Source organism: Delphinapterus leucas, chromosome 4, assembly GCF_059928025.1.
Source record: "Delphinapterus leucas isolate spDelLeu-1000000601 "Yukka" chromosome 4, BTC_Dleu_Yukka2, whole genome shotgun sequence".
Classification (NCBI taxonomy): Eukaryota; Metazoa; Chordata; class Mammalia; order Artiodactyla; family Monodontidae; genus Delphinapterus; species Delphinapterus leucas.
In genome coordinates, this window is record NC_143132.1 from 80,915,852 (window position 1) to 80,941,972 (window position 26,121).

Consider the following 26,121-nt stretch of genomic DNA (forward strand, 5'->3'; position numbering starts at 1 on the left):
TCTGGTCAGCTTTAAGGTGTCCTGCTCCTCTCCTTGGACTTTTTGGACCCACAAGCATATAATAGCTGCGAAAACTGTTACTTACACATACACTAGGTGCTTGGCATTTTAAACTCTCTTCCTGAGTGCTCGCCACTGATAAAAGTGTTGAATGGATCAGGACTGAGAACATAGCTCCGTTTTGTGCCAGCAGAGACCACCTCCCTTCCAGGTTGACATTGATTCGTTAATCAGCCGCATGTTCAGACATAATTATTGACTTATGAATCCAACTCTATGCCTCTATTTTGCCCCCAAAGATATAAAGATCTGAATCATCAAATGCCTTGCTGAAAACCTTGTCTATCAATTTTCTGCTGTCCTAGGTTAGTGACCTGTTAGAAGAGGCAGAGGATTTAATCACCTGACTTGTTCTTAATCATCTAGTCTGGCTCCTCACAATGGTTTCCACAACTGATATTAGATCTCAGGAGCCATCTTTATTTTTAGTTTTTGGAAGAATTATCTCTAGATCAAAATCCAGCCCATGTGGAAGCTACCTTCTCTACATTAGGATTAAGTGAGGCTAAGTGAAGAGGGCAGACACAGTCGAGGTGCATCACTTATTTGAGTTTGCATTGAAAATTATCATTCTTGTTGTTTTAATGAATAACTTGAGTTTTAGTGGTAATAACCAGAAAATGACTTAAAAAAAAACAGGGCTTCCCTGGTGGCGCAGTGGTTGAGAGTCCGCCTGCCAATGCAGGGGACACGGGTTCGTGCCCCGGTCCGGGAAGATCCCACATGCCGCGGAGCGGCTGGGCCCGTGAGCCATGGCCACTGAGCCTGCGTGTCCGGAACCTGTGCTCCACAACGGAAGAGGCCACAGCAGTGAGAGGCCCACGTACCGGAAAAAAAAAAAAGAAAAAACCTTAGTTAAGCAAAATAGAGATACTAACTTGCTCCTTTTTGCCTATATGTCCCCAAGCCAGCAATTCCAGTTGTGACTGTCCAATTATTCAATGACCCTGTGAAAGGGGTACTATTATTATTACCATTTTGCAGATGGAGAAATTGAGGCACAACTTGTAAGTGGTAGAACTGGAATTTGATTCTAAGGGGTTTGATTCTAGAGTATATACATTTAAATAACTATGGTATACAGAGTGAAGTAAGTCAGAAAGAAAAAACAAATACCATATGCTAACACATATATATGGAATCTAAAAAAAAAAAATTGTTCTGAAGAACCTAGGGGCAGGACAGGAATAAAGACGCAGACGTAGAGAATGGACTTGAGGACATGGGGAGGGGGAAGGGTAAGCTGGGACGAAGTGAAAGAGTAGCATTGACATATATACACTACCAAATGTAAAACAGATAGCCAGTGGGAAGCAGCCGCATAGCACAGGGAGATCAGCTCCGTGCTTTGTGACCACCTAGAAGGGTGGGATAGGGAGGGTGGGAGGGAGGGAGACGCAAGAGGGAGGGGATATGGGGATATATGTATACGTATAGTTGATTCACTTTGTTATAGAGCAGAAACTAACACAACATTGTAAAGCAATTATACTCCAATAAAGTTTAAAAAAAGAGAATTACCTGTTACAAAAGCTAAGTTTAATACATTGGAAAGACTCAATAAATACTAAAGCCTTTAAAAAAATAATTATGGTATATAAAACCTCCAATTTTGCATCTATATTCTGTCAGAAAGAATGACGTTTGAAACATAAAGGGTAGAATGAACATCAGTAAGAGGAAATGGAAGACCAAGAGGGAAGAGCTGATTACAAAAAACACTTATTAACACTTCAAAGGAAATTATGTCTTCTGGACTAGACAGAATCCCAGAGTACTGAGAGGAATATAGAGGAGGTTGTTAAACACGGCTGTGACTTTGAGACACTGTGGAGGGGTAAGAGGCTGAAAGACTGGAGATGGGTGATTCTTCCAAAAGCTAAGAAGGTGACAGTCAACTTAGGCATCATTTGTAAGCACGTAGATGAGAACGTGCTGATCTCTAGGACCCAATATGGGCTTGCTAAGAAGAAGTCATGCCATATATACCTCATTTCCTAATAGGCTGTTGTATAAATGCATTTCAACAAGGCCTCTCAGCATATCCTTGTGGACATGATAAGAAATATGGCTACATGCAAAATTAGTTATTTTCATGGAGGTTGATATGACTATATGCCAATGTTTTGATGAATGACAACCTGGAGAGAGGCTTTCAGTGGCAAAACCCAAGAGTTGTCCTTCAGTTCTTTGGTCAGCACTTTTCTTCACTGTTTGGATAAAAATCTTGATGTCTCAGCCAATACAGCAGACAGATAACATCAAGCAGAGAGGCACAGACAGAATATTGGATGATTGAGTGGGGATCCCAAAACATCTTGACAGTCTGGACCACTGGACTGAATTGAATGAGAGGTAATTGAATAGGGAGGAAAAGGAGGTCCTTCATCCCAAAGTGCTAGTCAACTTCTCTCGTGTTGAGAAGTAACCTGGCAGCAGCGCTATCAATAAAATGATAATATGAGCTACACATGTAATTTAAAATTTTCTAGTATCCACATTTGAAAAAGTAAAAAACCAAAACCACCTCAGGTGAATTTTATAATGTATTTTATTTATCATTCTAATAATATATTTCACCAAATATACCCAGAATACTATCATTTCAACATGTAATCAATATATAAAATTGAGTTACTTTACATTCTTTATTTTGTACTGTATTCAAAATCTAGTGTGTACTTTATACTTATAGCACCTCTCAATTTGTACCAGCCGCATTTCAAGTGCTAAGCCACATATGGCTCCCGTATTGGTCAGAGCAGCTTTAGAGGGTTCTCATTGACACTCAGCTCTGTGACTGCACTGCCCTCTACTCATGTCATTCTCAGGCTCGCTGCATCAACAGAGGTACCATACCTAAAGTTGTACCACTCATAAGTACTGATTTCATTTAGCGGAAAGAGAAAGGGTCTGGGCTCTTTGACATATAAATCACTGTGGAAGCTGTACCGGTACCCACTGCCTGTGACCTGTAGTCAACCCTTGATCATGAGTACTGGTACCATGTCAGTGACTAAAAGTCTAGAATTTTAAAAAAGTGAATACTCATCAAACCATTTTTTCCTCTCTGCTTATCTCCTGGAGTCCTTGGATATGTATCTTTGTTCAAGGTAGACGTTTTTACTGGAGCTAATTGCAGCTTATCTTTTGTCAAGGAATAGAGTAAAATCTTCCTTCCATTTCTAAGAACAACCAATGCAACTTTTCCAGTGGTTTTGTTTCCATATCCTGTTCCCTTTTCCAAAAACAGTGATTTCTGAGCACTAACACCCATCTAGGATTCAGGAATCTGGCAACATAAACAATAGTGAATGCAGCTGAGGACCAGGAATTAAACATAAATAAATGTGTAGCTAAAATATGTTAGAAATCACAAAAGCTCAAATTAAAATATATCACCCTTCATTATTTCCATTTTGCAGGTGAGAAAACTGAGGTTCAGGGAGGTTAACTGGCTTGCCCAGTGTCACAGAGTTGAATCCCATCCCAGGCCAACCACCCTTTCTGCTTCATTACATATCTCATTGGAGTGACATTTTTCCTTGCAGGGGTGAAAACGTTATTATTTGTTCTCTCACCATAACTACCTAGAATACTTCTTCCACACCATTTATTTTCTCTAAGTAGAAATCATGAATTCATGGTAGTTAAGAGCACATTCTCTGAAGCAGACTGCTTGGCTTCAAATGCCAGACCCACACTAGTAAGCTGTGAGATGTAACTCATTTCCTCACCTGCAGATTGAGGATAATACTCCCTCTTCCATACAAACAACCTCATCTATATAAGGCACTTGAACAGAAACTGGCACATAGTAAGGACTCAATAAATACTTGTTACTACATGAGTAAGAGAGCAAGTTTTCAGTTCTTCACTTGAAAACTCTGTAACACATAGAAATCTTCGGCTTGAAGGGAACATATACTGACCGTTACAACCTCCCAAGCCCATTTCTGGTAGGGAGCTTGCTGCCTCGGGGACCACCGCTCCATTTTTGGGCAGCATTAACTTCTGGGAAGGCAGTTGTACCTTAGTGCAAAAAGCTTGGGCTTTAAAGCCTGGTTTTACGATCTTCCTGTCATCTCCACCACACCACCCTGTTACTATGCTTTATTACAAGAAAATCTTTGATACAAGTCTTTCCACATTATAATGTGCTTCAGAGAAAGCACTTAAAGTAAACTGAAGCTCACAAAGAGTCAATGGTAAAAGAATATTCTTTTTTAACTCATTCATTCATGGCCATCTGGACCATGGATAAACAGTAGTGACAAAGCCCCGTGAACATTCTTATTTATAGAAAAGCATTATATCTGGGGTCTTTCTAGCTAAGAATAATAACTCTAGTTTGGTACGTGACCGACTCTTGCAAAAATCTTGGAAAAAATCAGCAAGTGCAAAAAATGATCAAGAGCTCTCCTGGGCTAAGGTATAGAAATGTTGATAATTATTCCTAAGAAATTTTTAACTACAGCAACTCAGTACATAATGAATATTAAATATACAAAAGTTCATGAAACACACATGTGTATTTATATGGTGCATTTGATTTCTAAGATAGATTTTCAGCATTTCAAATAAGCCTCTGAATTTTGTTCTTTTTCTTCACAAGTGAACACACAGTTGGATCACTCAAGTCCATATAGTGTCTGGGAGCTTCCCTGGTGGTGCAGTGGTTAAGAATCTGCCTGCCAATGCAGGGGACACGGGTTCAGGCCCTGGTCCAGGAAGATCCCACATGCCGCAGAGCAACTAAGCCCATGCGCCACAACTACTGAGGCTGCTCTCTAGAGCCCACGAGCCACAACTACTGAGCCTATGTGCCACAACTACTGAAGCCCGCGTGCCTAGAGCTCACGCTCCACATGAGAAGCCACCACAATGAGAAGCCCGCACACCACAGCAAAGAGTAGCCCCCGCTCGCCACAACTAGAGAAAGAGCCCGCGCACAGCAACGAAGACCCAACACAGCCAAAAATAAAAACAAATAAATTAAAAAAAAAAGTGTCTGATTGAGGTTAAAAGGTGTGCTTATTCTTTTTTTTTTTTTTAATTTATTTTTGGCTGCATTGGGTCTTCGTTGCTGTGCACGGGCTTTTCTCTAGTTGCGGCGAGCGGGGGCTACTCTTCGTTGCGATGCGTGGGCTTCTCGTTGCGGTGGCTTCTCTTGCTGCAAAGCATGGGCTCTAGGCGCGTGGGCTTCAGTAGTTGTGGCACGCGGGCTCAGCAGTTGTGGCTTGTGTGCTCTAGAGCACAGGCTCAGTAGTTGTGGCCCAAGGGCTTAGTTGCTCCATGGCATTTGGGATCTTCCCAGACCAGGGCTCGAACCCTGCATTGGCAGAAGGATTCTTAACCACTGTGTCACCAGGGAAGTCCCGGTGGGCTTGTTCTTAACTTCTAAATGGATGAAATTTCCTCCCCACCGCCTTTCTCATAATTTTTGTAAAACAGGGCAAAATAAATGAAAAGGCAATAGCAGCATTGGCTGCTGTACAGCCAAAGGTGGGAATGTTGCTGGAACCAAACTGATGGCTAGAAGGCAGCTCCACACACACTCTGCAACAGCAGTTGTTCAACAACATTGAAACATTCACTAGCTAAAGTAACATAAAGAGTGTAATTTGACTGTATAATGTAGAAAAGGGAAGGAGGTTACAAAGTCAAATATACTGACGTCACATACCACCTGAATTAGGTTCCACTGGGAGAAGCAAATACAACATGCAACTCTACTGCTTCAAATTCATTTTCTAGGGCCGACAATAATCCTAGTTCCTAACACAAGCCGAAGGCTTTTCAAACATGAGGTCAACTGAGATTGGATACATGAAAAGTGCTTTCTAAACAGTAAAGTTTCCATGTCAGATTTGATTATTCCCAAATTAAATGAGAGGGAATATACTTTCTCAAGGACAATTAGGTGGTTGTGTGACCTTGTTTCACCTACTCCAATCTCTAATTTTCTTCAGGCTCCTTTCTAGAAAGTGCCATGTGTGTTTAATTGGGTACAGCGACTGGATCTTCATCACTCTTCCACAGGTTTGTGCATTCATCTTGCTTGATGGGAGGAAAACCCAACTAGCTCACAGGCCCCAAGGAGGGAAACGAGGCTGATCAAGGAAAAATGACCAAAATGGAGGTGGAAGAGACAACAGGGTAACTACACCAACAAGAAAACAGGAGTCAAGAAAAAATTAACAACAAAATTGTATTTAAAAACAGACTTCTCCAGTTGGCATTTCGAATGAAATAGCTAACAATTAACTCCAACCCTTTATACTGTGTCTTTTGCTCCTGGAGTCCTCTTGCAGCTTTAATTCTTGAAACTCAGGCGGCAGCACCAGACATAAATCCCCAAAGGGAGAGGTATTATTAAACCTTTTGCTGGTCATTCTTTTCTCAACACGAATGGACAAATTCTTAAGCCCTCTTATTCATTTCATGACGATCATTAGAAGAAAAAAAAACTAAACCAAACTTGCATATTGAAAATGAAAACAAAAAACCCTGCAGATAATAAATATCGCTGATTCACTTATTTTAAAACAAAGTCCAATTTTATTCACTCTTAATATCCTTGCAGTCCATTGTATACCTTCTGCACTGATCCTTGATTCAGCAGCTGTTTGATACCTGAGGAAAGAATGAACAAATGACTCCGTTAACAAAAAAGTGACTTCCCCAGAGTTTGAAGAGCATGTTTCATGGGGAGGCTCACAAAAGGCCTTATGACAACCAGGGATCTGAATTAAACAAGTAACTACCAATGTCTAACTTTATCGCATGTGGATACCCATACATGCACGTCCAAGGTGACCCCCTGTCTTTGTGTCTCAGGTACACATACCACACATACATCCCACAAAATCCGATAAGAGGCAATTGAAATGGACAGAAAGCTCTTTAGCTGTCTTCCATTCCTTCTTCTTTGTCCTCTTTCCAGTTTTGACCTCTCTCACCTTTTCCTTTTTACTTAGGACCCACTGACTGGGCCCTCTTCTCAATCAGTCATTACAGACTTCACTCCTAAGCCTCTAATCCTTCTAATGTAGACCTCATCTTTCCTTGAACAGTAAATATTATACCCTCACCTTCTCTTGCTTCCTCTGATAACTGTTCTTTTGGAAAATCCACATCGAAAGTGATTATCAAAGAGCCCTTGATGTTGTTGTTGTCAAAGTTGGGGAGCCCTTCCCCTTTCTTCCATAGCTTGGCTCCTGGTCTGGTGATCTTATCCCGGGAAATATGTACCTGGAAAGCAAAGGGGATGGACTGGAGCAGGACTGGTACTCTCGAAGCACAACACACAGCTTCCAGTGAGTACTGGCGCCCAGAGCCCATGTCATGGCTCAGAGCAGCAGGATGAAGGGGCAGGGGAAACATCATTAGGACAGTGCGAGCCAAAGAAAGAGAAGGTTTTCAAAAAGAAAAAGAAAAACGAAACACGTAAAAAAGTAAGGCTTTTTCCAACGGAGACTGTAAAGATGAGACTGCCAAAGGCTGTGCAATCACCTCTGAGTAGCTGAGGGGTCTGTGGCGTTGTTACTGCTACATGTTCAGCAGCAGAGTGAGGAAAGATGACAGGACAAAGCCTGAGCACTTAGTCCCCGTGGCTCCAAATGACTGAAGTGGCTGAAGTAACCTCAACAGCAGCCATGTGAAGGCTTTAAAAGGACAGGAAGCGGGAGAACTGGTTTGCTTACCTTGTGACCATCCAAGTGAGCAATATCCATATCGAAGCCCACCAGAGATTCCACGAGGGAGATTGTCACGTTTGTGTATAAGTCATCTCCTCGCCTTTCAAATATTGGGTGCCTAGAACAGAACAAGGTAAAGATCATTAACTTCCAAAGTCTTTCTTTGGGAAGAGTTCAAAAAGTTTTTAGAAAAATCATGGAAAAGGATGAATGCCACTCTTTCAAGAAATAGGCATTTATTAGACACTCCTTCGTGTATAGTATTAATCAAGACTGTAAAGTAGCCTAAGATTTATTAAACCCTAATCTTAAGGAGCTTACAATCAGCAGAAGTCAAAGCACGTAATTAAAATACAAGTAACTAGATTATGGAAAAGAGAGGACAACTTCTGGCTGTGGGACTGGGGGAGAATGGCATCAGGGACGGGTCCTGGGGGGCTTCTAGAGCTGGGCTTGTAAGGCCTGATCAGCTCTGAAGCTGCAAATAAGGTGGGCGCAGGGGAGGGTGGGGATAGGGCAAGAGGGAATTCTGGCAAAAATAAGGACTTGAGAAGGTACCAGGTTTATTCAGGGAACAGTACATGTGCCAGCTTCTCTGGGAAGTGATGGGAAAGACAAGGTAGGTGAGGAAGGTTGGGGAAAGATCACTGAGATTAAAGAGTGCTATGAGGGAAAAAAGTCCTTGGCACTGGGGGCCCATTTCTCCATATTTGGGTGGGAACCTTGTTTCAGTGAATCCTTAGAAACAGAGGTATCACTGGTTTCCAAAGTGGTAACAAGAGACAAGTGATAAACAAGAAAGCCTGAGTCCCAGGTAAAATTCTTATGTAAGCAGAACTGCACGTTGAAGAGAAGCCAACCAGAGAAGCTGCCCTGCAGCTGCAGGTGATGTCACAGAAGCTCCTTTCTACGGAAAAGTCTCCCATTCTTGTATGGGGCCGTATTTCCTCAGTTAAAATCTCTGGTCTCCTTGTCTGCCTCTCCTTCACAGCTCCTTACTCATAATATCGATGCTTTCCTCCCAACATCTTTTGGACTTGGACATGGAAGTAAATAAATAAATGGACTCAATCCTAGGCTCCAACCCCAAATTTTCAGTATGGCTGTAGAGTTACATATTTAGGGTATTAAGGGCATGAAACAGAGGAAAAAGTCTGGAAGTGCCCTGGTGGCTACCCATATTTCTTTAACCTGACTCCTCTGAAAAGCAAGGGCTAAAGAGAAGGCCTCTAAACTGAGATTACTTACTTGACAACTTTGATTCGGAACCGTAAGTCTCCTGGCTCTCCATCCACATGAGGCTCACCTTGTCAGAAGAGAAGAGATTACAGCACACTGTAAGCCACGCAAGTTGAACGCTGCAAATCTATTTAGCAGTTGAGAGAATTTTCTAAAGCCACTACCTTAGGCTTTGACTGTCAAGCCTATCTGTGAGAGCAGCGTGTCTACCTGGTTATGTCAAGTCTCAGATTATTAGTGAGGATCACCTGGGACTCAGACACAGCAATAAATAACTTGACCTACTTCCTAAACAAGGAATGATTCACTGGTCTCCTGAATCTGATGTTTTAAAGCTATTTTTCTTCTAGAGATTTAAATTTAACCCCTAAGTGAGGTCTGAGGGCATCTTATTAATGCCAACTAGAGTTACATAACTTCTTTCATTGCTGAGTTAAAATTAATCCATTAAGTTCTGAACATTTAAACTTTGACCTAACTTAGGCTACGTGACAGTAACTTTTGGCCATGATAGTCAAAGGATAAACAGTAATGCTACTGCTTAAGTGGACCAGCCAGGATGCTTAAGGATGGTCATAAAAAGGCTTTCTGTGTCCTAAAACTGACTGAAGTGTGTTGGAAATGATATATGCATTTACTAGGTGGCCATGAGGTATGGGGTGAGGTGGGGGTGGGAGGTGTTCATAAGCAGGCGAGAGCATAAAGTTACAATAATAAAACATCAATATCAATATTTCACCTTCTCCAATAAAGGGGTACTCCATGCCATCTCTCACCCCAGGTTCAATTTCCACCTCCAGTGTTCGTTCTTCATTCACTAGTCTGAGACAAAGAGCATTTAAAAGAAAAAAAAAAAAGAAAATATAAACCAAACCCCAGATACAGATAATAAGGTTTTATCTACTCAATCAGACCTTTTCTCTTGGAAGACTATCCTGTATCCCTAAATGACAAAACCACCTGATATCCATTTACACCTTCCACCTGCCAAAAGCCAGGGCAAAGCTACTATATATCACATAACCATGCGACTGCTGACTCCAAAAAAGCCTGCAGTAGATTGATTGCCTTGAAGTGAGTGATCAGTAACAGAGAAAACTACTCGCATTTACATAAATGTGCACCTGAAAGGACAGCATCATGTTTATCAGAAAATCTAACAGAAGAGTTTATCCTATTTGATTTTTTTCACTGATCCCACAAATAACTGAGCTAGTTTTAATATATACAATTGAAGGTTCAATTAAACAGTTGTATTTATAACATAAATCAGCAAATACTACTTCTCTAATCTGAAATGTTAGCTGTACACATAAGATTGCTCTAAATATTCCAAGTAGGAAAAAGGAAACATTCCAAGTAGGAAAACGGAAAAATATCAACATTTTTGTTAAGTATATTCAGAAATAAAGGGCACTGCTTATTAGTTCATAAACATAAAAGGAGATATTCTTAACAGATACTTTCGGAAAAAATTAAACTGTACATTTCTTTGCTCTATCCTCTGGCAGAACATGAGGGAGAGAGAGAAGGATGGGGGAGAGGGAGGGAAAAAAAATCTAGGTATGGACCATTGGCATTTTATTAGACAAATGAGATGATTAAAGTGTCCCTTGGCAGAGCAAAGAAGGTGCTTGCACTCACTTGACATTCGGGCACTCGTCGCAGACCACCTCCTGGGTCATCTGGAAGCGGCCGGGGCCCAGCTGGGTGGTCCGCATCTCCTGCCTGCAGTTGCACTTCCGTTTGCCAGGGGCCTGCCTTGCCACGGGTTTGTTTCTAACCACCTAGCAAGTACACACACAGGATCAGCTTCTCTCTTGTGTCCCAGCCTTTGGTTTCCTCACCAGATCGGGACTCTGCGCACCTGCCGGGGTTCGCACTTCCCCTTCTCTCCCAAGCCATCCCTCAGGGAGACCCACAGCTGAGAGAAGTCTTGGAGGAGTTACAAGTCAGCTCCCACATAGGAGTTGAGCAAATGGATCTTTAACTGACTCAAATTCTAAAGTTGGAGAAGAGAGAGGAGGGTAAGAACGAAGAGAACTGAAAGATAGTATGTATGGAATCACCTTTTCTAAGCCATGACAAAATACTACTGAGTTAAAGTAGTGCACAGAATTACTATCTCTTGAGAAATCTGAGCTGTGTAAAGCATAAGCCCTGAAGAACAACCACAGCCTTCAAAAGCTGGTTTGTGGCTCCCACCCCAGGATTAGTCATGATTAACCTCATGAAAACACTTCCTTGTTTCAGGCAACTCAATCTGGCAGTGTTTTCCAGTGCTGTCTCGATTCAGATACTCTAACCCGTAAGAAAAGACACAACGATCATCTCCTTGTAGTTGATTGCAATTAAACATTCTGATCCCTCTAAATCACTAGAAACTAAAATATATGAAGAAATGTACTCTTGATTTTGCCTGTTTAGTCAAACACCTACTAATCACAGGGCACATGCTCATGCAGTAAGATGACATGAATGCTTGGAGAAAAATCCCTCAAAGCCTACAAACATATGAAAGCCCAGGTCAACGGAATAAATAACAATAACAATAATTACAGCCAACACTTTATAGCACTTAGTATGTGCCAAGCAAGGCCCTAATCACATATATTTATGAACTCATTTAATCCTCATAGCAGCTTTATGAGGTAGATGCTATTATCTCCATTTTACAGAGGAAAGAATGAAAGCACAGAAAGGCTCAGTAATACGACCAAGGTCACATAACCAATGTATGGTAGAGCCAGGATTCTAAACCAGGCAGTCTAGCTCCAAACTCTGTGCTTTTAATCACTATGCTCTCTCAAGGTAATTTTTTCTTAAAAAGAACCTACCATGGGGGCATTTAAATAGCAAGGTCATATACACCCTTTACGATAATTAGATTAAAAAGGAATTTGTTTAGGAGCATGCTAACTGCAAAGAGTGATGCACATTATGTATTAGCAATGATGACAGACAACAGGTCTGCAAGGGAACATGGGAAATTAATCTTTTTACCTGGATATATGTACAAGACTTCCTAAAAGCACAGCTTGGAATTGAAAAAAACTGGAGGTAACCTACATGCCTATTGTTGCAACGTGGTCACATGAAATTCCATTCAGCAGAATTATAGCTATAAGCAAGAACATGGATGAATTCTGACAATATTAAGAGTAAAAAAGGCCAGTCTCAGAAGCTAATGTATAGTATGGTATCATTTTTACAAAGTCAAAAACAGTGAAAGTAAACATTATTCAGGTATTCCTATATATGTAATAAAACAAACAAACACGAGTGGCAAGGGAACAATAAAGACAAAACTCAGGATATTAGACAGTTACCTGGGAAAGGAGGCAAGTGAATGGAATAGGGAAGTAGCATGTAGGTAGATATAACTCCTGGTATTGTTTTATTTAGTTCTTGGGCTGAGTGATGAGTTCATGAAATAATAACAGCATATCATGAACCAAGAATTATGATTAATTCAATTCTATACACCTCCCCACCCCCTAAAAGACAGAGAAGGTACGTAGAAACCTCTTGTTTTTAGTCATAAGAACACATTCTGGGAGTCAATATGAATAGCTGTATAGTTTGGACTTACTTCTACAAAATTTCCTGCATATACTTCTTCCAAAGTGACTTCTAGATCTACAATAATATCACTTCCTCTTGGAATATTTCTGTCTTGCTGACGAGGGGTTCCTCCAAACATGAAACCAAAATCTCCAAAGAAGCTGTTGGTAAGTGTAAAATCATCATGAAAAGAAATCAGAGTTCACCTCTTACAACTTTAGTTTTCTTCACATTGATAAAATATTGTGTCCCACCAGTGAGCAAAACTGAAAGACATTTTAATACATTGGAGTCATACATCATACACAATTTTTAATTTATATAATGTCAACTATATTGCCCCTACTACAAAAAAATTTACTTTTTAATATTGTCCAGACACACAGTACAGTGTATAGAGTATGCCAATGAATTCTTAATCAATGAAAAAATAATCTCTCTCAATACTGACAAATATCAGGATATAATGGAGACATTGAGAAAGGGTATAGTCTATATACATTCATGTATTGCCAAACCTAATGGTAATTTTGGACATTTGTAGTGTTCACCTTTACATGCTTTTTTAGAAACTAACTTTGCTGAAACAAGCTACTGCTTTGTACAAAAATCTTGGATACATAATTAAAATAAAAAGCATCAGCTTTAGTAAAACTCTGGATCTTACAGAAAAGGAAGTTCTGGTGTCATAAGACCAAAATTAATTTGTGTTAAGTAACAGAAGCGTCACTTTGAGATTACTATAAACAGTGACCTTCAATTGTATAGGAGTTCTAATCTTGACGTTAAGTTTTGGTTATTAAGAGCCTCAGATGTTAGCATAGTGATGACAAATATACAACAACCCCAACCCCTTCAAAAAACAAAACCAAAACCCAATCTTGGTGAATGGATTCCCTGAATCTTAAATAAAAGCAGAGAGGGAGGATATTGGTGGGGAAGGAGCAAGGGCAGAGCCTTTTTTCTTTCTGGCATCCCTGGGTATCACTTCTAACTGCTAAGGGGTTCAAACAGGACACTTCCCTGGTAGGCTACAGCAGCCAAATCAATCCTGGGGAAGAGAAAGATTTCCTAATACTATTACTCACACATCGTCCTAAGTCCTGAATCTACTGTCACCCCCAAACACTAAATGAGGGAAGCTGTTGTAGCAACAGTGATTCTTACTTCTTTTGGGGAAGCGTTCACAAATCTGAAGAAATCTGAGAATCTAAAGAAAATTCTCTTTGAGAATCTGAAGAATCTGAAGAGAATCTGAAGAAAGCAATGCATCCTCTCCCCATAGAAATGCATATTCAAACATCTTTTTATTTATAACTTGACTTGAAACCCCAGATCAAGATCTCCTACTTATGCATCATCAGGACATATGAAAATTCAAATGCTCAACAAAGAGGGGCTCAAAGAGCGGGAAGGAAAGATGTTTATTATTCCAGCCTCTCAGCACTCCCAGAAAGCTGGGTCCAGCAAGGGATGAAGAGCCTCTAACCCAACTCCTTCCAACAATGCTGATTATCATAATCATCCCTCTCTTGTGGATAGGATGAAGAGTCAGCTTTGGGTATGAGAGTAGGAATTTCTCTCTCCGCTTATAAGAATCTCCTTTGCTCATTAAGTGGTTTGCAGATTCTAAGACAGCAAGGAGATAAAATGAACTGGTTTCCAACATATATCCCCCCCAACACAGTCAGGGTTGATTTAATTGATATGGTTGGCTAGATGGACATCCCTTTTAGTGCCACCTGTCTTTTCTGGAGCTTTGTGAAAATAGAGGAGTATATTCCCACAGAAAGGATGATGAATGACCTCTTGGTCAAGGATCAGTTGAGCTGTACTCTTCATCGAAAGCTTCTGAACAAGGGAGCAAGGATAATTCTTTAATAATCACTAAGTGATCCATTCTCAGACACTAATACCCTGCAGATAGATAAATTACTTACTGTGAAAAAATGTCTCCATGGGAGCTCTGATGCCCATCTTTTAATCCTTCTTCACCATAAGTATCATATTGTTTCCGTTTCTCACTATCTGACAGAACCTGGGGGTAAAAGCCAGTGGAAGAAAAGATTATGAGTTGGTAATATTCAGGTAAGGTGAATTCACATTTATGTTTTTGTTTTTTTAAACTCTGATACTGTATGTAAAATTTTAGTGGAATTCAGTTTTCATTATGTATGGTATTAAGGCATGTTTATAAAGTTATTTTCTTTATCAGACTAAATTCTTTGATCAGTGCTCATTTTGTAACTTTCCACAATGCTCCATTCATGTTTTTAATTTAAATTTATCAAAACTCACCTAGCCCCATAAATATCATGCTGGAGATTAGCGACATGGCTATGAATGTGAGGGCAGTAACAGGAAGAGGTGAGATGAATTCCTCAGGTTTAATTCCCATGTAGTTTGACTCCAGTGTTTAGGCTGTTAACCACTATGTTATATTCTCTCTCTAAACTATAAACTAGGACATGACTATGACAGACTGTCATTAGTCACAGAAGCAGTATATTAGGACAGCCGTCAAGTATGCTCAGCCCTACACATCTATACCATAACCCCTGCACCCCACTACCACACACACATTAAGAGACCAGTAAGTCAAGGGACTCCAATGACAGGTCTCCAGAAAGCTCTACACTGCAATATTTTCATATTCCCTTGTCATTCTTTTGATTCATGTAGAAATCCATTTGTGGAAGAATGCTGTCTGCCACACACAGCTCATAACCTCCTGAGTTTGAACTGCAAAGAGTGAAAAGGGACACTGCTCTATGAAGGACGCTCAAGCTCAATTTCACAACTTGAAAAGACTTTCTGAAGTTTTAATGGTTTTAGAAAACTACATACTCAGTCACAGGTATATGCTTTCTCATTGGGACCATTCCATATACAGAACTAAAGAATGTAAAACAAAATAAGCTTCAATGTTCTTCAAAATTTGCCCTCCCCAAAAAAAAGCTTCCCATTTACTTAGAGCATTCTGAAATATATGCACATATATGACTTTGAAAATTGAATAACTTTATGTTATTTGATATTCTTAAATGTCTATTTAGATAGCAGACTGAAGGAGAAAGTTATTTCAAACCCATACTTGTGTTGGCTCAGGAAACATGAGGTTGGAAGTAGATGGGGTTTGTTGACTCAGCAAAAGAAAGGGAAGATCTAACTGGCGTATGTAAATAGGACACACTTTTGGCTCAGGGCCTGAATGATGTGTAAGGTGCCACAGCAAAAATCTACTAACATTTAAGATACATTTAGAAGGATAAAAAGAAATTCAGTGTACAAGAGAGTGAGCATTCTTAAAAGCAAAGACAAATGGGTTAGTCTAGAAGTGACCAGAGTACTCAACTAAAGCCACTGTGATAGACCAGGTGAGAAAAAAAATAGTTTGGTAAATATCCTAAAAAAATAGCCACTTTGGGGAAGTAGAAATGGGCAGAGTTAACTTTAAAAACAAAACAAAACAAAACTCATTATTACGTGATCTGGATTTCCAATATTTTCACTTTCAAGTCTACTTCTCTGTTCCTGTCTTGGCAAAGAAATGAACCCCACATTTGGGTCCATAAGAAACACCATTTCAAAACCCCAAAACAAAGACTATTTTTTAAAGTCAGCTTCTTTTTGGACATAGGAGGCTTCTGTAATAACTACCCCCAAATTACTCTTAAAGTTATCTATTACCATTCACTTACTCCTCACTTTTCTTCTGTCTAAGGAATGCAACTTTATTCCATAGTCTTGGAAACTTTTATTATTAAAAGAAAAAAAGGAGTTTCTTAGTTGATTGGCCAACCAACCAGAGTCTCAACTAATTAAAATGCCAGTAGTAATCCCAGCTCAGTAGAGAAGACAGATTTGTATTCACAAAAGACTCTTCAACTTTACTGGGATTCTGATTTGTGAACACTAATTTATCTAAGGACCAAAGGCAGGCAATCAAGTGAATGATACAAAGCAAAAAGAAAATTTGAACTAGTGACCAGAAAGGTTCTTAAGAGTTAAACTGCAATATCATGAATGATCTATGTATAGCCTTGCCTAGGTCATGGCTAAAGAACATGGTAGAGTCTTTAAAGAGCATGGTAAATTCTTAGCAACAGCTTCCCCAGAAAATATTTTTGATTATTGGGTTCCTAGCAAGCAATGGGAATACTCATGGGAAACACAGTGCGAAATATGGAATCCATATTATCAACAAGAAAGAAAATATTACATACAGTAATTTAGGAGGGTCCACCAACCCTCTCAAGTTTATTTGTGGGCCCGAGGTTAGGAACTTTGGTCCTACAGGTGTTGAGAGAAGAAAGGGAAACCCCATTAGTTCTAGGTTTCACCTGGGTATATAAGTCACTGTTTTGGTTCATTCACTTCTTTAACCTAGGAGGCCTTGGGATCCCTTCCTTCTGGGTTTTTTCCACTAAAATATTTTTCAGATTTGTTTTCAGTCTTCTCACTATACAGGGATTTAATTTGAATTCAGAAGTTGTAGCTCTCTGACTTTTGGAGTCAAATTATTTTTTTCTGTGCCCTTTTAGAAAATGTGAATAAATGGTGACTAGAATTGATAACACTGTATTGTATAACCGAAATTTGCTAAGAAAGCAGAGCTTAAATGTTCACACCAAAACAATAAATATATGAGGTGATGGATTAACTAGATGGGTGAAATCCTTTCACAATGTATATGTGTACCAAGTAATCACAATATATACTTTAAATATCTTACAATTTTATTTGTCAATTATATCTCAATAAAGCTGAAAAGAAAAAGTATAACCACAGAGTAATAGTATTCTATTTCTAGGGGAAAGGTGAATTGCAACACACACAAAACAGCTAACTCCTAAATTAATACATATGAAAGATTATCAGTGACTTATTTGTAAAATTTTTTCACCACAGTGTTGAAAGGTTCTGTGTATAATGGTTTTTCAAATAGTAAAAAGATTATTAAGCATTCAGTAAATATTCCTCTGTGTTGTTAAAAAATTTTTTAAAAATGGTAAGAAGAATATGCCCAGCTCTACTATATCTCAAGGTGTCCTAATGAAGATTAAATGAGATGATACACATGAAAGTATTTTGACCTCTAGATTACAGGTTGCAAATTCAAACTACAGCTGTGTTTTCTTTGATTTGCACGAAAAAGAAAAATTTTAATTGAATTAGTTACCAACATTTTACAACCAGGAGAATTTACCAAAAAATCAGGATTTCCACTCCTCTTGAAAAATTAAATGATCTGGCCACAGTGTGCAAACACAGTGTTTGCATCTGTATATGGCAAAAACTGGCTGGTGTTGAATAACAGCTGTTCCCCTGAAATGGGGCAAGAAGTCTTCAGCTTGTCACAGTCCTCTTCAATCGCTACTGATTCCTAACATGGAGGTAGAATATCCACTCTCCTGTTTTATCTTATACCTGCCCTGAATGTTATCTGCCTGATCCACATGGGCACATGTGGATTTGCAATCCTCATTTAGATTTTATTTCTGTTTCTGGCTCCAACTCTCAAACGGATTGATTAATCATCAATCTACGTATTAACCTACCGATCCTATTTTCTTTCATTCGTCTTTTTCAATATTACTCTCCTTAATAAGACAAATACTGAAATGAAAAGGGCAGGAAGTAGCACCTACTAACATTAATGTACAATATAGCATCAACTGCTACTTTTATCTACTGTCAATTTTTTTTTAAAAAGTGACCTGAAAAATGGGAGTGTTACTCAGCGTTACATGGTTTTTTTCTGTATCTGTAGGTTTTATTCACACTTTATCCTTTTCCTGACTCACCTCATAAGCAGCACCCAGATCCTGGAATTTCTCCTGCGCTCGAGGATCATCAGGATTCCGGTCAGGATGAAGCTGCAGGGCTAGTTTCCTGTAGGCCTTTTTAATATCCTTTATAGAGGCACTGCGAGGCACCCCTAAGATCTTATAGAAATCTCGCCTGAGGGTGGGGGAGAGGGAGAAGATACTTCATTGAAGAGTTAATACATTACATTTTTAAAAGTGAAATTTTTTCCTTTACATTTAGGTTTGTGTCTGAGCAAAGAGGTAGGAAAATGAAGGTACCTACGTGACACACGAAAAAGAATGACTAAAAAGAGAACACACTAGAATTTGTAATGAGTCTCATATTGAAGTAATCACAATGAGAGGCTATGTACTTTTTGAACAATACTAGAATTATTCAAAATATCTCTGGCATTCTTCTCTTAGAACTACCTTTAGTCAAGAAAGTCATTTTCTTATTTTATGGTCACACATCATTTTCAACCAAGAACTGTATACTCAAATTGACTCTCTTTTTTCTCCCCTATTGACTTCAAATGACTTTTGACTGCTTCCAAAGGTCAATCTCAAAGGATGAATTTCTTTGTTCAAAAAGATTATGTCACAGAAATGTTCTAACAGTAGCACTCTTGGAATGTTAAAGATGAAGTGACTGAAGTTAACTTCAGAGGTTAACACAGAGGTTAAGTCAAAGCCCAAATAAAAAGCTTGAAGAGAGAATAACACCCATTTGAATGGATGAGTTGTGGAGTTTTTTGCTGAGAGAGAAAATTTCAATTTTGCAGTCATTACTAGTGGTTACACTAGTTTGTCTAGGTCAAGTCTTAATTAGAGACAGCTGCTGGAACCCATATGCAGGCGCCTATAAGTCCCAGCAGCTGCAAATATGTACATGGCATGAGCTAGGAGATAAAGTGGAGATCCACTGACCTCCTTGCCAGGAACTATGTTGGAACCAAATTATTGTAAAGGGAATCTTTGCAGGAAAGGCCAATGGGAAGACAGGATAAGACTAACAAACTTTTAGGGCAGGGACCATGGCCAGCCCATAGAAGACACAAATAAATATTCGTTGAATGAAATGAATAAATAAGCATGCTCACAAAAGTCTATTCATTTTGCCAGAGTCACTTTAGCCAGCAGAAATTACTCTGAAAATGCATTCTCTCAACCAAAGGGATGGGAAAGTTGTTCACAGGGAGATGATGTAGTAATGATGGTAATTTTAAAATGCAGTGGGGAAAAATGCATTGGGGTATCAAGATCCACGTAATATATGACAGAACTTTTTTAAAAAATGTATTTCATAAGCTCTTAGTCACACTTCAGGAAAATCATTTAATCATTTTATGTATAAATTTTAAAAACTATCACTGACAAGGGGTTCCATGAGGATTATTTAGGTGCTTTATCGCCACACCCCAAAAATCTGCAAAAACTTGACATCTCTTGAGACAAGAACTAAATAAATCAAAAGTTTCACTAATGTTAATGACAAAAGAGCTAGCTATATAAAAAATGAGGCTTAGGATATACTTAATATAAAAATGGTTAAGTAACAGCTGAGAAAAATACAGGGAAAAGATGGCTGGCATAACTCAGCATCAACATGATGGTTCCCAAGAGAATCCTTTAAGAAAAACTGAAGTTTATAGCTACAGTACTAACAGTATTTATCCTGACATCTTGTTTAAACAACTTAAGGTACCCATTGCTTTACGTGCAAAAAGTACTAACAAAAAACATGTTAAAAAACCCAATAAAGCATTACCTAGGAGAAGTTAATTTTTTTAGAAATTTAAGATGTTTCACAAGAAAAAAAACCCAACAAAGTTGAAGCATATATGCACAGGGAAAAAACTTTTAAGAGAATAACAAGTACTTAAAGTTTAAAGCTCTGCTAGGTAGTGCTTTCTACATTCAGAGCAACCTATAAATTTGTCAAAAGCTAAGACTTTACTATTCCCCACGTTCTAAAATATGAGCCTGGCATATCATACCCTGTGGTCAGCAGGCCTATACGATAGTGGATCTTATTAAAGGCCGGAGAATCTCAAAAGTTCAGGTGGTCCTACTTCCTTCAAACAGGTGGCACATTATCATCCTCATGTCACAGATGAGAATTGAAATGTTCCTTCAAGGTCACATAATTCGTAAGTGGGGGGTGGGCTAGAATCCCAGTCTACTACCTATGGGTGTAGTAGTGGAAATGTTTTTTCCCCGCTCGTAATACCATTCAGCTTCCTAAGAATGCTCCATGGAGAGACAGTGAGGCATGATGACAACTCAGGCTCAGCATGTCAAGAAGCTGAGAAGTAAAAGGGCTCTCCCAAGGGTCTGCCTTGCTCCCTCAATCCAACTTCCTTCAATCCCAGCATGGCCTCCCTAACCTGTCCTCCCCACTTCCTCACTTGGCCTGGCATCATAACCCACCCACTTAATGTCCGCCCAATGGCTTGTTGCAGGCTCAACGCTGAATCGTCCTCTTCTCCAGCTCAGCAGCCCCCTCACACCACGTTGCTTTTGGCACTGCATCCAACCCTCACTTCTCTAGGCAAATCTAGCTCTAGGTCTTCTGGGTCTAAGCCCCTCTCACCCGTATCACCCTCTGCTCTCCTCTCCACCCCGCAAGCCTGGCCCACGCTACCCATTCCTCCGCTCCACCGCCTCACCATAGCAACGCCCCTCTCCACTCCCCCAGTCTGACAATGCCCCCTCCTCCCTCAAGCCCCCTCCCCAGCCAAGACTGACTTAAGGGCCCCGTGCCCGCGGGTGCCAGTTCCTCACCCGGCGATCACGGCCCCGATGAGGTACAGCAGCAACAGGCAGAAGGTGCCCAGGTTCTGCGGGGCCATGGTCTCTCTGCGGGCCCCTGACCCCCGCACTCTTCACAGCCGCCGCCGCCGCCGCCGCGTCGGCTCGCCAGCCCACCCGGCCCTGAGAGGCCGCCTCACGCCGGAGTCTCCGACTTAGTCGGGAGCGACACCTAGCTTGCCCCCCTCCTCTACCAGTCCACTTCCCGGGAGTCCCGAGTCCCGGCGAGAGAAGCACCCAGCGGGCCAGAGCCAATCGCTGCTCGGGACATCACACGCGGCCGGCGCCTCACAGCCAATCAGCGCAGTACACTTCACCTCCGAGGCGGTGAGGCCGGCCAGTTAGGCTTCGGAACTACAGCCGCAGCTCCCGGCCAATTAGAAGGGGGAACGTCAGAGAATCGTGCCGCAGCAGGAATCCGCTCAGCCCGGGCACCTGCGAGTCGCAGAAAATTACGTAAAGATTGGTGGTGGGGAAAGGGTTCCAAAAGCCGGCATCGCGGTACACAAAGTTTCCCTCCGCCCGCCTCCTTGGACTCTCCACCAATCACGGGGCTCCTCCTCCAGCACTGACCAATTGCGGGAGGGAGGTTTTATCTTGGTTACGAGTCTCGGAATTTCATTCACCTAGAGCTAGGCGCTGTACGCCGGAGAGGAAGGACGGGGGCGAAATGGGCGGGGACAATGACTCCACGCCAACAGTACGGCTGATGCACAGCTTAGATCATATTTTATCTTCTAACAAACCTAGGAGAAAATTGTCTCGGTTTCGCAAAGAAGAGGCCTGATGAGGAGTGGCCCTGGAAGCAGACTTAGGTTCGGATTCAGCCTCCACCACTTCCTAGCGGTGAGAACATGCTCCCTCCCCGCTCCCAGCCTGACACTAAGCTGCTTTATCTACAAACCTGAGGCAAAGCATTTACTGGTAGTGTTGTGAAATTTTAGTAGGAGAAAATCTGTAAACCGTCTAGCACAGCGTCTGGCACATAGTAAGCACGCAAAGAACAATAAATATTACAGTTAAGAAGAGAACGGATCCCCCCCCCCCATTTTTGCTCATTTCAGTAATTGCACCACCTAGTTGTTCACTACAAAACTTTAGGTGTCTTCCTTGATTCTCTCCTGTATCCCCCATCCAAATCTTTACCTTTAAACCGTATATTGAATCTGTCCACTATTCTACATCTCCACTACCTCTCTGGGCTAAGTCACAACATCTCCCACCTGGCAAGGGCTTCCTAACTGGTCTCCCTGCCTCCACTCGTAATATCTTAGTATTTTTTTTTCACCCCGTCCCTTCCCCCTGCCATGATTTTTTACAAACATGTCAGATCATATAATTTGTCTGCTTAAAAGCCTCGAATGGCTTTTCATTGCACTTGCAATAAGATCCCAAGTCTTTATATTTATACTAGCTTATAGAAACATTATTTCTCAATAAAGCTGGGGAAAAAGAACAAAAATCTTATATGATCTGTACCCTCACCTAGTATACTCCTTACCACGTTCCAATAAAAGTGGTTTCTTTTCTCTTTTCTGAATACGCCAAGCTCATTCCTGCCTAGGGCATTTGTTCTAGCTGTTCTCTGCCTGAAACGCTCTTTCCTCAGATCCTAACATGGGTGACTCCTTTTTAAACTCAGATAACAGCTTAAATTCACCACCTCATAGCAGACTTCCCTGACCAACCAATCAAAATTAGCCCCTACTGAGTCACTATTCTTACAGTGTGCTATTTTATTATTTCCATCCCTGCCCCTCACACTCACACACATTGGAATGCCACTTTCATGAAAGCATGAATCTGTACTGTTTTGTTCACAGCTGTCTAGAACAGCAACCTAGAACAGAGCTTGTGACAGAGACAAAGTCGCTTTGACTGTGATCTTCGTGTGCTGGCTTCTTATTCTTTAGGCCTCAGCTCAGATTCGGCACTCACCCCTTTCCCCAAATTTCATAACACTTACTAACAACTGAAATTATTCTATTTTATTTTCCTAATGTATTATCTATTCTCCCTATTAAAATATACACTCCAAGAAAGCAAGAACCTTATCTGTTTTGTTCACTGCTGTAATCCTAGTGCTTAGCACTGTGCCAGACACAGTGCAGAGGTAAGAGGTAGACCAGGTTACTGCTTTCAGGAAGGTGCCTACTAGGGGAGAGAGGCCACATAAAAGAGGAACTAAATTGCATTTTATGGTCTTATTTACCTTTGTATCTCCCACACCTAGAGAGGCCACAAACAACTAAGAAAGCAGGAAATGACCTTTCCTTTAACATCAGGAACAAGACAAGGATGTCCACTCTCACCACTATTATTCAACATTGTTTTGGAAGTCCTAGCCACGGCAATCAGAGAAAAAAAAGAAATAAAAGGAATACAAATTGGAAAAGAAGAAGTAAAACTGTCACTGTTTGCAGATGACATGATACTATACATACAGAATCCTAAAGATGCCACCAGAAAACTACTAGAGCTAATCAATGAATTTGGAAAAGTTGCAGGATACAACATTAATGCACAGAAATCTCTTACATTCCTATACACTAATGATGAAAAATCTGAAAGAGAAATTAAGGAAACACTCCCATTTACCATTGCAACAAAAAGAATAAAATACCTAGGAATAAACCTACCTAGGGAGACAAAAGACCTGTATGCAGAAAACTATAAGACACTGTTGAAAGAAATTAAAGATGATACCAACAGATGGAGAGATATACCATGTTCTTGGATTGGAAGAATCAATATTGTGAAAATGACTATACTACCTAAAGCAATCTATAGATTCAATGCAATCCCTATCAAACTACCAATGGCATTTTTATGTAACTAGAACAAAAAATCTTAAAATTTGTATGGAGACACAAAAGACCCTGAATAGCCAAAGCAGTCTTGAGGGAAAAAAATGGAGCTGGAGGAATCAGACTCCCTGACTTCAGACTATACTACAAAGCTAAAGTAATCAAGACAATATGGTACTGGCACAAAAACAGAAACATCGATCAATGGAAAAAGATAGAAAGCCCAGAGATAAACCCACACACCTATGGTCAACTAATCTATGACAAAGGAGGCAAGGATATACAATGGAGAAAAGACAGTCTCTTCAATAAGTGGGGATGGGAAAACTGGACAGCTACATATAAAAGAATGAAATTAGAACACTCCCTAACACCATACACAAAAATAAACTCAAAATGGTTTAGAGACCTAAATGTAAGACCAGACACTATAAAACTCTTAGAGGAAAACATAGGAAGAACACTCTTTGACATAAATCACAGCAAGATCTTTTTTGATCCACCTCCTAGAGTAATGGAAATAAAAACAAAAATAAACAAATGGAACCTAATGAAACTTCAAAGCTTTTGCACAGCAAAGGAAACCATAAACAAGACGAAAAGACAACCCTCAGAATGGGAGAAAATATTTGCAAATGAATCAACGGACAAAGGATTAATCTCCAAAATATATAAACAGCTCATGCAGCTCAGTATTAAAAAAACAAACAACCCAATCCAAAAATAGGCAGAAGACCTAAATAGACATCTCTCCAGAGAAGACATACAGATGGCTAAGAAGCACATGAAAAGCTGCTCAACATCACTAATTATTAGAGAAATGCAACTCAGAACTGCAATGAGGTATCACCTCACACCAGTTAGAATGGGCATCATCAGAAAATGTACAAACAACAAATGCTGGAGAGGGTGTGGAGAAAAGGGAACCCTCTTGCCCTGTTGGTGGGAATGTAAATTGATACAGCCACTATGGAGAACAGTATGGAGGTTCCTTAAAAAACTAAAAATAGAACTACCATACGATCCAGCAATCCCACTACTGGGCATATACCCAGAGAAAACCATAATTCAAAAAGACACATGCACCCCAATGTTCATTGCAGCACTATTTACAATAGCCAGGTCATGGAAGTAACCTAAATGCCCATCAACAGACAAATGGATAAAGAAGATGTGATACATATATACAATGGAATATTACTCAGCCATAAAAAGGAACGAAATTGGGTCATTTGTTGAGACGTGGATGGATCTAGAGACTGTCATACAGAGTGAAGTCAGAAAGAGAAAAACAAATATCGTATATTAACACATATACGTAGAATCTAGAAAAATGGTACAGGTGAACCAGTTTGCAGGGCAGAAATTGAGACACAGATGTAGAGAACAAACGTATGGACATCAAGGAGGTAAAGCCGCGGGGTGGTGGTGGTGGTGGTGTGATGAATTGGAAGATTGGGATTGACATGTATACACTGATGTGTATAAAACTGATGACTAATAAGAACCTGCTGTATAAAAAATAAATTTTAAAAAAAGCAGGAAATGACCAAAAATCATAATATGGAGTTTTAGAGCAAGGAGTTATGTTCCTATGATGGGTGAAATCCAAAAAAGCTTCCTGAAGGCGGTAACATGTAGGAAAAGCTAACAGTTAAGGAGCTAACCCTGGTGGCTCTCGCTTCAGACATCCTGGGGTTTGTGTCTTAGCTCGGTCTCTGTGTTACTTTCACCTCTCTAAGCCCTCATCAGTAAAACAAATGTACTTAACTTAGAGCGCTCTTAGGAAGACTGAGATAAGATACGTAAAGGTGCTTTAATCGGTGCCCAGCCCACAGTAAGCATTCTATAAATGTAAACTGTCATTATCACTATTGTTACTGATCAAAGCGTGCTGACCTTACCAGCAGCTAGTGCCTGACCACAGCTCTGTGGAGCAATGGAAAACTTCCTAATACCCTGAGTAGAAAGGCACGACACCACAAAGCGGCCGGATCTGGCTCCACGTTCCAGCATCAAGGACTCTCAGCCTCAGCCAACTGTTTCCCAAATCGCGGAAGAAGTACCGGGCCACTCTAGCAACGTTGTCGTCCAGCTCTCGGTGGTGCGAGGCCTTGCGCTTGCGCA

General features: G+C 40.4%; 1 protein-coding gene across 1 annotated transcript; it reads right to left on the bottom strand.

Annotated features, from left to right (window-relative positions):
• Window positions 1-6,252: 6,252 nt before the first annotated feature.
• On the bottom strand, window positions 6,253-21,411 carry DNAJB11 (DnaJ heat shock protein family (Hsp40) member B11). Its single transcript, XM_022570084.3, has 10 exons — window positions 21,161-21,411; window positions 18,371-18,527; window positions 14,504-14,601; window positions 12,592-12,724; window positions 10,644-10,786; window positions 9,739-9,821; window positions 9,009-9,066; window positions 7,767-7,878; window positions 7,155-7,314; window positions 6,253-6,696 (listed from the first exon to the last, which is right to left on the bottom strand). The coding sequence occupies exons 1-10, from the start codon at window positions 21,226-21,228 to the stop codon at window positions 6,632-6,634; spliced, it is 1,077 nt and encodes a 358-aa protein (XP_022425792.1). The 5' UTR covers window positions 21,229-21,411; the 3' UTR covers window positions 6,253-6,631.
• Window positions 21,412-26,121: the final 4,710 nt, after the last annotated feature.

Bases quoted from the DNA above. Each gene is read 5' to 3' on its own strand.
- DNAJB11 (XM_022570084.3), bottom strand. From the start codon at position 21,228: ATGGCCCCGCAGAACCTGGGCACCTTCTGCCTGTTGCTGCTGTACCTC. The intron at 18,528-21,160 runs GTGAGGAACTGG...CCCCACCCTCAG, and splicing joins ATCGGGGCCGTGATCGCCGG to GCGAGATTTCTATAAGATCT. The intron at 10,787-12,591 runs GTAAGTCCAAAC...TGTACTTGCTAG, and splicing joins ATGCAGGAAATTTTGTAGAA to GTGGTTAGAAACAAACCCGT.